Consider the following 10,849-nt stretch of genomic DNA (forward strand, 5'->3'; position numbering starts at 1 on the left):
TTGTTTCTCAAAAGCGATGCGTCCGTATGTTGTTTTGATTTGAAAAACAATGTCCAGTAGGAGCGATTTCTACAATATTTTATTTAATACTAACGTAATTAAGGAATGCATTTTAAAGGGACTTTTTCACGTTTTGGTTAATTGACAAAATTAAAAAGAAATGTTTCAGATTCGTAAATTTTCGTTTAAGTTATGATTTTTGTGAGGAAACAGTAATACTGCACATTTACCATGCTCTGAAATATACATTTTATGCATCTTTTGACGATTTAAAAACCTGAAAATTTTAAATTGTTGCAACGCGAAACGACTGAATAATCTGGGGAGTTCTGTTGTTGTCGTTATATTTATTTTGTGACACTACGAGGATTGCTTATATAAAGTATAAAATACATCATTCATTGTATGAGAACGGATGGCCGAGTGGTCTAAGCATTAGACTTTAATATCAGGGGTCAGTGATTTGAGCCCAGTGGAGGGTTACTTTTTTGTTTCTTTCTTGATTTTAAACAGAAGCTTTTTAGATCAAATGTTTACATTAATTAATATAAAGCATTTAATGATACACTACAATACATGCCAAAATCTGTGAAACGGTCATTTTGAGTCCATACATAAGTCATTTAACTTTAGGCTTGCTATGCTGTTTAAGCATGTACTTAGACAAGACTTCAATGTGGTGTCACATACATAGGTAATACGTATGCTTTTCATACCAAACCTGATACCGTGGAGATGGTAATTAAGGAAATATTTACAAAACAAATATGCTCGATTTGAATCATTATTCCAAACAATCGCGGTTCAATATGGGAACATGAATGCTTTCGTCATAAAATGAGTCGCGTTCTGAAAAAAATGGGCTTAATGCATGTGTTGTCCTAGATTAGCCTGTGCAGTCCGCACAGGCTAATCATGGACGATACTTTCCGCCTAAATAGGATTTTTGCTAAGAAGAAACTTCATTTAAACGAAGAATGTCGTAAAAGAGGAAAGTGTCGTCCCTGATTAGCCTGTGCGGACTGCACAGGCTAATCTGGGACGACACTTTACGCACATGCATTATGCCCAGTTTTCTCAAAACGCGACTCAAATAAATGACAAAATGCTTCCATGAACGAACTGTAACATTGAAAGAGCTACGACGCTTGACAGAGCCACGACGCTTGACAGAGCTACGACGCTTGAAATAGCCACGACGCTTGACAGAGCCACGACGCTTGACAAGCCAGGACGCTTGACAGAGCCAAGGCTTGACATAAAAACGATGTTTGACATAGCCATGACGCTTGACAGAGCCACGACGCTTGGCAGAGCAACGACGCTTGACAGAACTATGACGCTTGACAGAGCCACGACGCTTGACAGAGCCACGGCGCTTGACAGAGCCAAGACGTTTGACATAGCCAAGACGCTTGACAGAGCCACGACGCTTGACAGAGCCACGACGCTTGACAGAGCCACGACGCTTGACAGAGCCACGACGTTTGACAGAGCCACGACGCTTGACAGAGCAACGACGCTTGACAGAGCCACGACGATTGACAGAGACATAACGCTTAACAGAGCCACGACGCGTCTTAGGATTGGAAACACACTGTAACTCGGTGGCGCAGGAGAGTATGTCATCGTTCTGGAACCGTTGTCTGGAGCCCTTCACGGCTGCCAACATTCTGCTACACTGCAACCTCTTTTCATTGCAGAGGCGCCGGCTTCGAGCCGCATTGCACTCCCATGGACTAGTGTTAAACCTTTTCATCGAGGAGCGATGCAAAGGCCCGGTCTTCTCTGTGCTGTCCAAATATCTACTGGACATTCTGATAACTGACAAGATCTTGGTCTTTGGGAAAGAGGCAGTAAATCCCACCAACGTATCATACATCTTGCGCGGAAACATACCAGGGTTGATTCTAGTAATATGGTACCGCATTCTTATAATTATTGGAGTGATAGGTGCAATGCTAATTATAATTAAATATTAATACAAACTTTGTATAATAGTATAGTCAAATGTCATATTATAAATACGTATTTAATGATAGTAACAGTCAATACAATACTATATTAACACTTACGTACGCTCTGCGTGTCATACCCTGGGAATGTATAGTCCAGTATATTCCTTATGCCCTTAGGAATACACTGTTTTAGACCACAATTGTGGACTCAAGAATGGTTACACGATTTTGCTATGATTTGACATAGTGACCTAGTTTTAAACACGTGACTAAAATTCTATTTTTATATAATGTTCAAACAGTCCAATATTTTCTGACTAAGTTCCAAAGATGAGATGGAAAACGTGGCCTCTAGATTTGTAACGATCTGAAATATTTCGATACACACATACCGCACACCAAATGATGCTGGACGCTTGACATAGGATGATTACAGAAGCTCACTTTGAGCACGGAGAGACGTTCTTTAAACGAAAAATATCATAAAAGCGGAAAGTGTCGTCCCTGATTAGCCTATGCGGACGGCACAGGCTAATCTGGGACGACACTTTACGCACATGCATTAAACCCCTTTATCACAGAGCACGGTCCAAATATATTAAAAGATCACTAGTAAGAACAATAAAATAAGAAAACATAGATAAACACATAAGTTTAACAATTTATACCAAACAACTCAACAAGAAAGTGTTAATTGTCATTCTATACAGTCATGCGCCTTTTATGCTCTCTAGAAACTATTTTTATAAATATGTAATGTTCATCTTATTAATATCAATCTTATGTTATATTATGTGAAGTTTTATTTACCTTAAACTTAAATGTCTATTTTATTATTGTGCTCTGTGAAAAGGGAGCTTAAAGGTTGTGCGTAAAGTGTCGTCCGAGATTAGCCTGTGCAGTCTGGACAGGCTAATCAGGGACGACATTTTACGATTTTTTTGGTATTTTTAGTTTCAAGAAAGTCCCTTCGTATCGAAAATCAAGTTTTGGCGGAAAGTGTCGTCCCTGATTAGCCTGTGCGGACTGCACAGGCTAATCTGGGATAACACTTTACGCTTATGCATTAAGCCCAGTAATCCCAAAACAAGGCTCAAATAGTTTCATCATGTGATCTTTATGAAAGTGGTATACTCTTCTTTTCTCTCTCTTCTCGCTCTAGTTCCAAGCTGCAGAGAAAGAAAAAATACTGAAATAATATCACGTTATCATATTTATTGTAATAAAACGACGCCAAAGTGTGTCTGGTGCCATGTGGAGTACGTATTTGTCACGTGCTCTCTTACAATTTTTGTTACACGTATACACTATATGTTCATAAAGTGGTTCTATGATCAAACAATTTAACGATTTCATAAATAATAAAGCACGGTTTGGCGGAAAGATCTCGATGGCATATCTCACTGAACCTGATTTCCTCGTTGTGATCATCCCCAACTTGAGAATGTAAAACTCGCCCATTGCTTGTTTTATGTTGCAATGCCCACTTCATACAGAGAATATGTTACTATTCTATCATTGCATAATTTATCGAATCGGCGAGGCTTAAAATACCATGACCTGAAATGCGTATATGAGTGTTTTGACCCTTTACCAATTAGATACGTATTTTCAAGCATGTGTAGTCCCTTAGAAAGTACTTTTAAATTAAAGGTTTTCTTCAATTGTTAAAGGCTTCCTTTCCAAAGCTTAGATACTGGTGAGTAGCGAACAGCATAAAACCTGAACAAATTGCGAGTTACTCCAAGGCTGTTCTGGTTTTATGCTGTTTGCACATAGTCATTTTCACTTTGCTTCTGAATGGGAGAGGGTTTAATATTATACTGCGTGGTTGATATATACGGGAATAATTCAGCAAATACAAACGCTTTTTACAAGTAAAAAGAACTAACGTAATAAAAAGTATTTAAAAACATCTTATCCTAATGCTCACGCACGCGCATTGGCAATAATCAAATTGTAGTTCGGCCGAGTTAGATACATTGCTTCTTTCAAATCAGATAGTGTTGCAATCTACTTTTGTTCTTATCACTTTCTCGCTTATATGGCTGGAATGTGAGCGGCATTAAAAAAGGTATTCAAGGTCATACAATGGCGAAAAATACGAATCTCGGAATGGACGTCGCCAAATTGTCTGTCACGTGATTGCATCCCACTTTTATTTATAATCTGAATCAGCCTGTTAACAGATTTATTTCTGAGAAAACTGGGCATAATGCTTGTGCGTAAAGTGTCGTCCCAGATCAGCCTGTGCAGTACATTCTCGTCAAAATGAAGTCTCTTCTTAGCTAAAATCCAATTAATGCGGAAAGTGTCGTCCCTGATTAGCCTGTGCGGACTGCACAGGCTAATCTGGGACGACACTTTGCGCACATGCATTATGTCCAGTTTTCTCAGACTCATTTAGTACAGTTACTCAGGACTATGAAATATCGGTTGAATGGTTTCACTGTAAAATTGTATTGTTGGTATATATCAAATCGCTCCATTGGTGCAAAATGGTACCACATACTGTTAAATTTAAAGTACACAAGTTACCTTTTTGCACCACGGGTCGAAATAAAACTATGAAGCGCACGCGAATGAAATTGATAAAAGACTGATCCATTAATGCTACTTTGACTTTTGAGCTGAAAATACTGCCTATGATTGGTCGGCTAAGTAAGGGCATAAGATTGCTGATGATGGGCGTTAGGTTACTAAAGTTAACATATTATCAGAACTGTTACAATAACTATATTGACTGTGATCTGTGAAAAGGGGTTTAATTCATTTGCATTTACGCACATGCATTAAACCCCTTTTTTACAGAGCATGACCCCTTTATAATCTGCTCTTGGTCTGCCATCCACGAGTGTTATTTGAAACCTTGGCGTTGACCCATGCCAAGTTTTGTTTTTAACTATGACTTGCAAGATTCAAAGGCTGACACTGGGACGGATGATTTAAGTCTATAAGTAAGGGAATATTTAATATATATACTCATCACGTAGTTGTTAGATCATCAGGGGATTATTAGAGGAGACTAAAAGTTGATACGCTCCGCTTATGGAAATTACAGATCATTTTCATAGTTCACAAGAGGTCTCTAAAAAGAGAGTTTTATCGTCCATGTTATCGCGATCAAATCTTCTGTCTACATTACCTGCACATGAATAAGTAATGAATTTCAAAACGGAAGATTACAGATTAGTTCTGAAGTTTTGGAATCCTACCTTTGCGCAGAGACCCGGTGTGGTTTTATGTGATATGGATGAGAAGAAGAAAGAAGATTGTTATTTTTTTAAAGTGTTTTCAGACATAATTTAGAATTTCAAAGTACCAACTTCTGTTATAGACTACTTGTTTTCTCCTGTTTTGTTTCCATAAATTTTCAGCGGAATTCCAAATGATAGAACGAGTACGCAGCGAAATTGTAGGTCAATTAGAACTTGAAGTAATTAGTACATTTAACAAACTACCTAAGCTGTCGCTAAGCAAATAGACGACAATGCACTCTGATTATAAGAGCAAATACAACATTGAAAAAAGAAAAAATATTTAGTTTCAAACAAAGTCCGTGTAATGTGCATAATATTCATGAAAGAACACTGAGTAAAATTAAATGCAGTCGTTGCAAACTCATGGGCAATGGTCAGTGGATACAGAGTCCGTCCATATACCGTATTTTCGTTTTTCGTCTTAAATTTGACAACCTTAATACGAAAATAAACACATATTTAATTCGTTTACCGATTTTGAAAGAACCTCAACTTACAACTACTGAAAACCAAATAATTTTCTTTTTTGTTGTTCTCATAAAACAAACGTAAATAAAACATAGCCGTTAATTATACAGGTATGTTGTTAAACGTCAGAATGAGAAATATGAAATAAGACTCTTAATATAATTGCTTATTTATTTTTAAGTTTCATTACTTATTTCCAAAAAAGATAGTTATCATCTATACAAAAAGTAAATGCAGCTTTATAACAAAAATAAACAACAACATTATTTTAACGTTGGCGCGTATATTAATTCGGTATATTGAAATTCCTATAAGCTTCTTAAAAACAAACAACAGTTTGTTTATGACTTGAAACTTAAGTGTTTTCGTTCAAAAAATTATTTTATGTGTATTTAAAATATGTCATGCATTAACCCATTTATGCCTAGCGTCTAGAAAAAAAGGCATTGGCAAACAGCGCAGACCCAGATGAGACGCCGCTTGAGGCGTCTCATCTGTGTCCGCGCTGTTTGCTTACAGGAATTTCTGTAAGAAATATTCTAAATATATAAATAAAAATACTAGACATCCCTAATTTTGGAATGAAATTGATCCAATTTAAAATGATGTGAGAATCCACTGGGCATACATGGGTTAAAAGTCCCATTGGTCTTAGTTGCGCTATGGCTTTAAACTCCCTATTGTAAACACTATTTTCATATGACAAAATGTTCTTCCTTTGATATTGTATCCGCATTTCTCCTTCCCACATGCTTCAATAGCATAGCTTTGATTTCCGATTCTTCTTAAATTTTTAAAATCGACAGCTTTCCCTCATGACATAATCAAACGTTACTAAAACAAAACTTTTGTTGTTATTGAAGTATCTTGTTGACACATTCATTTCCTCGCATTTTCATTTTCGACCGCCGAATTTAAAAAAAGTACCAGTTTGCACTCCGCCTGCTCAATATTATGGGCATAAAATACGTTTCACGAAATACGTTTTCTTTCAGGTTATGCTCAATTATTCGTTTACTAATGAAACGCTATTTTCTACCGCTACATTATTGCAGTTTATTGTAAGTGATGTTCCGAATAAGAATTGTATGTCGATAACAGAAGCTCTGAATTATAAGTTCTGTTAATTTATAACTTAATTGTACATAAAATGTACAAGATTATTTTAATTTTGCACACACCAATACTAATAAGTGCTGCGATTCATTCGAAAGATCCCATGAGACCACATTTTAAAAGGCATTCTGACAAAGATTAAATACGGGCCGTACTCTGTGAAAAGAGGGTTTGATGCATGTGCGTAAAGTGTCGTCCCAGTTTAGCCTGTGAAGTCCGTACAGGCTAATCAAGGACGACACTTTCCGCTTTTACGGTATTTTTGGATTGCAGATAGTCTCTTCTTATAAAAAAAAACAACAGTTGATGTGCCTCTTAACAAATAGTGTAAATAATCAAGCTCGCGTAACGAGAGCCTACACGATTGATATGTAAATATATTAAGTCGTGTTCGAAGAAAACTGGGCATAATGCATGTGCGTTAACGGTCGTCCCAGATTAGCTTTGTAGCCGCACAGGCTGATCAGGGACGACATTTTCAGCTTTAATAGAATTTTTTGCTTAAAGGAAGTCCCTTTTTACCAAAAATCTAGCTTAAGCGGAAATTGTCGTCCCTGATAAGCCTGTGCGGACTGTAGGCACATGCATTAAGCCCAGTTTTCTCAGTACACGACTCATATTATTATTGCAATATCAAATTAATTTATGAACATGACTGATAAATGTTATAAAACATCAAATACTTCATATGTTCTTACTTCATGGAAAATTCACGAGCAAATTAACGCCAATACCGACAAATTGACTCGTGTTTGATATATAATTGATCACAATTTGTCCATGTTTTCTATGAACGAATTTGCACAAATTGGGATTACACAACTGAGTACCTGTTTTGAGTACAAGAAAGCAAAACATTATTTGCCATTGAAAAAAAACGTTACGTTATTATTCTCGACTTCGTTTGAAATGTATTAAAGTCGTTAATACAATATCGTTTTATCGTTTTAAAAATAGTAATACGATCGTATATACGCGTAAGTCCTCAGCAAGTTTTGACTGTACAAACAATATATGCAAGGGTATAAAGCTTTCAGTGTCGCGATGTTCAGGGACTGTTTCTTCTGAACTTGTATTCAAGCTTATTATTAATTAACGTTTAAATTGCCAGTTACATAGTACGCTATTTGCTGTTTTCAGTAAATAAAGCCTTAGTTGTTTATTTTATAAGCATTCGCTATTTAAATGGTATGTGGGTCATGAAAACTGAAAAAAAAGATTTATCAAAATTACAAAATACGCGATGCAAAACGCGAACTTCACGAGGCAGTCAGCAAAACAGAACAAACTGGTTAAACAGTAACAAATTACATGCAAACACTTTAAACTTACATAAGATTTTTAAAGCACATAATCGGAACGACTGACACAAAATATTTGTTGCAAAATGAGAACTTTTGTGGTTTTTTAAAAACCTTATTGCCGGGATTTAACCATTAATCCTGTGAAAGCATTTCTTAAGTATGTTTTCGTTTCGTATGTATCATATCGGCTGTGCTCTGGAAAAAGGGGGTTGATGCATGTGCGTAAAGTGTCATCCCAGATTAGCCTGTGCAGTCCTAACAGGCTAATAGGGACGACACTTTCCGCATAAATTGGACTTTTCTAAGAATATACTTTCTTCAAACTAATATTGTAATAAAGGCTGAAAGTGTCTTCCCTTATAAGCCTGTGCGGACTGCACAGGTCAATCTGGGACGACACTTTACGCACATGCATGAAAACCTCTTTTCACAGAGCACGGCTCATATTTATGGGTCTGTGGCTTTAGTATAAATCCCTCTATCTCACGGAAACATAGTAAATAAGAGCCAGTGTATTGAGCGAGGGTGCATCCATGACGTTCAGTTACGAGTTGGTTGGCGGACGATCGTGTTTGTGATCAGCGGTTCTTGTTTCGCGCATGTTTGGGGCAAAAGAAGACCATTCATGTTGCTTTGGCCCACTTCATTGTGCCCAAGGACTCTGTAATGACGGTATGAAGGTCTGCGTAGAACTTTGTTTTCACTTATTCTGGGTAAAGGCTTAGGAGCTGAGCATAGTACGATGCTTCCTTCCTTTCATAAATGGGAGCTAACTGGGAAGTCTACGATGTCATTTCCGTATCTGACGAGTTCGTTCTATATCAGAGCTATTCTAGTGTGGTATGTCTGTATGGTACCTGCGCACAGGTTTGCGCACGTAAAATACGTCTAACGTGAGAAGAACTGTTCTCGTTCTATTTGTTTTCTTTTTGTTCCGACTGCTGGTGTAGGGCCCCCTTCCAGCCGCGATAAGCAGTCTTGGGAAGGTTTGAGCGAGCAATTTTTATGAAACCTTTTCTAGCCCTTTCCTCATACCTGTAAGTGAGCAGTGCATTCTTAAAGAGGGCTGCTCAGTCGTTTATGGATCTGCCGGACTCCACTGCTGCTCCTTGTAACTTAAGGGGGAACCAATAACCTAGACCGCCTGCGTGCAGGATTACGCCTACGGCTTCCAGTGTGCCCGCATCTGCCGGTTCGTCGTTCGCCCGTCGCCACAGCACTTGTTGTTCTGATCGATGGGGCGAGGTTGATGATGGCAGAATGACTTGTGTGATGACTTAGATTTGAGTGAGGAAGATTTTCGCAGTTCGTCGACGAACAGGGTCGAGACGGCTTGAGACAGAGACGGATGTAGTGGACGTCCACGATTTCCTTTGTGTCTTGTCGTGCCCGTAGCGTGCCACAACGCCTTGCTGAGAATCACCTTCTTGCCCGTTGATCGTCTGGTGGTTCCTCCGCGCAGTCCGCCGATTCCAGTATTCACGGTAGAGATTCTTAATTCATCGAGGGTTTAAGAGTACCACCACGCTGGCATGAGTAGGTGCCGTCTTAATACGTTTCGAGTACTTGACACGTGATACCATTGGGAATTTTTCTTTAAATAAATCCCGTTTTTTTTTAAATTTTATCCAGAATCCCAAAGTACAGTTTTTTCCATAGACTTATTAAATGTTATAGATCGCACGGGCATACATCACTCTGCAATAGAAACCTGCCATCTTAACTCGTTATATCAACATGCTCAATGATCACATTTCGTGTTTAAAAAGTCCTAAGGCCATTGATAAGCGTCAAATTATCCCAACAAGAGTTGTTCATGATTATGGATAATACGGTTTGTTTGCAATTTCAGATTCAACATAACAATTCTCTAATGTGTGAACCCGCCCGTGAACTTGACCTACACGGTTGCCTGAGAAAATCAAAATTTGAGGATTCACGACTTATTCAATGCAGAAATAACTACCCTTTCTGGAAATGTACATGTATTGTAATATTTTGACAGATGCTGGGTCAAATTTTAAGAAATAACACGATACACAATTCGCGTGACCTACGTTCATTTACATGGACATTAGATATGTACATTTTCAGAAAGGAAATTCATTTCTGTGTTGAATAAGACCGAGTTCATGGAAATCGATGCACTATAGATGAAGTTATGGATGTTCAAAGTGATGTGTGTTTTCGGGTTGACTGTATAAATAAATATATATATATATATATATATATATATACATATATATTTCATTGGCGTGTTTTTTCACCGTTTACCTTTTCACGGAGGATTTACCGATTAAAGCGATATTTCAAAGCCAATGTAGTAATGTCTACATTTACATTCACCCAACCTTGTTTCTTAGACAGACGCCGTTAACGTTGCCTTTGGTAAACCTGCCTACCAAACAGACACCAACCGTCCATATACGGCGGACCGTAACGTTGACGAAAATACGAAATCGCGTTTGATTGAAGACCAGTCATGCACCCACACAGCGTCTCACAACGTCTCATGATGGGTGAATCTCGAGCAGATATTCCTCATCCGAAGCGTCAAGATTTACAAGAGGAATGTATGACGTAAGTGTGAACCTTTAATTTGATGAAACTCATAATGAATGGGTTTGTCGTGCGTTGTCATTTCTCGTGTGGAAAATCGTTATGAAAATATATTGTAAAATGTAAAACCGTTCAATCGTTTTTATAAAAAGATTGTAAAAATATAATGTTTCGTATCAGAATC

General features: G+C 37.8%; 1 protein-coding gene across 1 annotated transcript in view; it reads left to right on the forward strand.

Annotated features, from left to right (window-relative positions):
• Positions 1–10,603, forward strand: part of LOC127864186 (uncharacterized) — a 42,355-nt gene extending 31,752 nt beyond the window's left edge. The window contains exons 12-13 of the mRNA XM_052403890.1: positions 1,704–1,921; positions 10,470–10,603. Of these exons, the coding sequence (XP_052259850.1) occupies positions 1,704–1,921; position 10,470 (219 nt within the window). The 3' untranslated portion in view covers positions 10,471–10,603. The remainder of the gene's footprint in view (positions 1–1,703; positions 1,922–10,469) is intronic.
• Positions 10,604–10,849: the final 246 nt, after the last annotated feature.

The sequence above is a fragment of the Dreissena polymorpha genome, chromosome 1, assembly GCF_020536995.1.
Source record: "Dreissena polymorpha isolate Duluth1 chromosome 1, UMN_Dpol_1.0, whole genome shotgun sequence".
NCBI classification, from domain to species: domain Eukaryota; kingdom Metazoa; phylum Mollusca; class Bivalvia; order Myida; family Dreissenidae; genus Dreissena; species Dreissena polymorpha.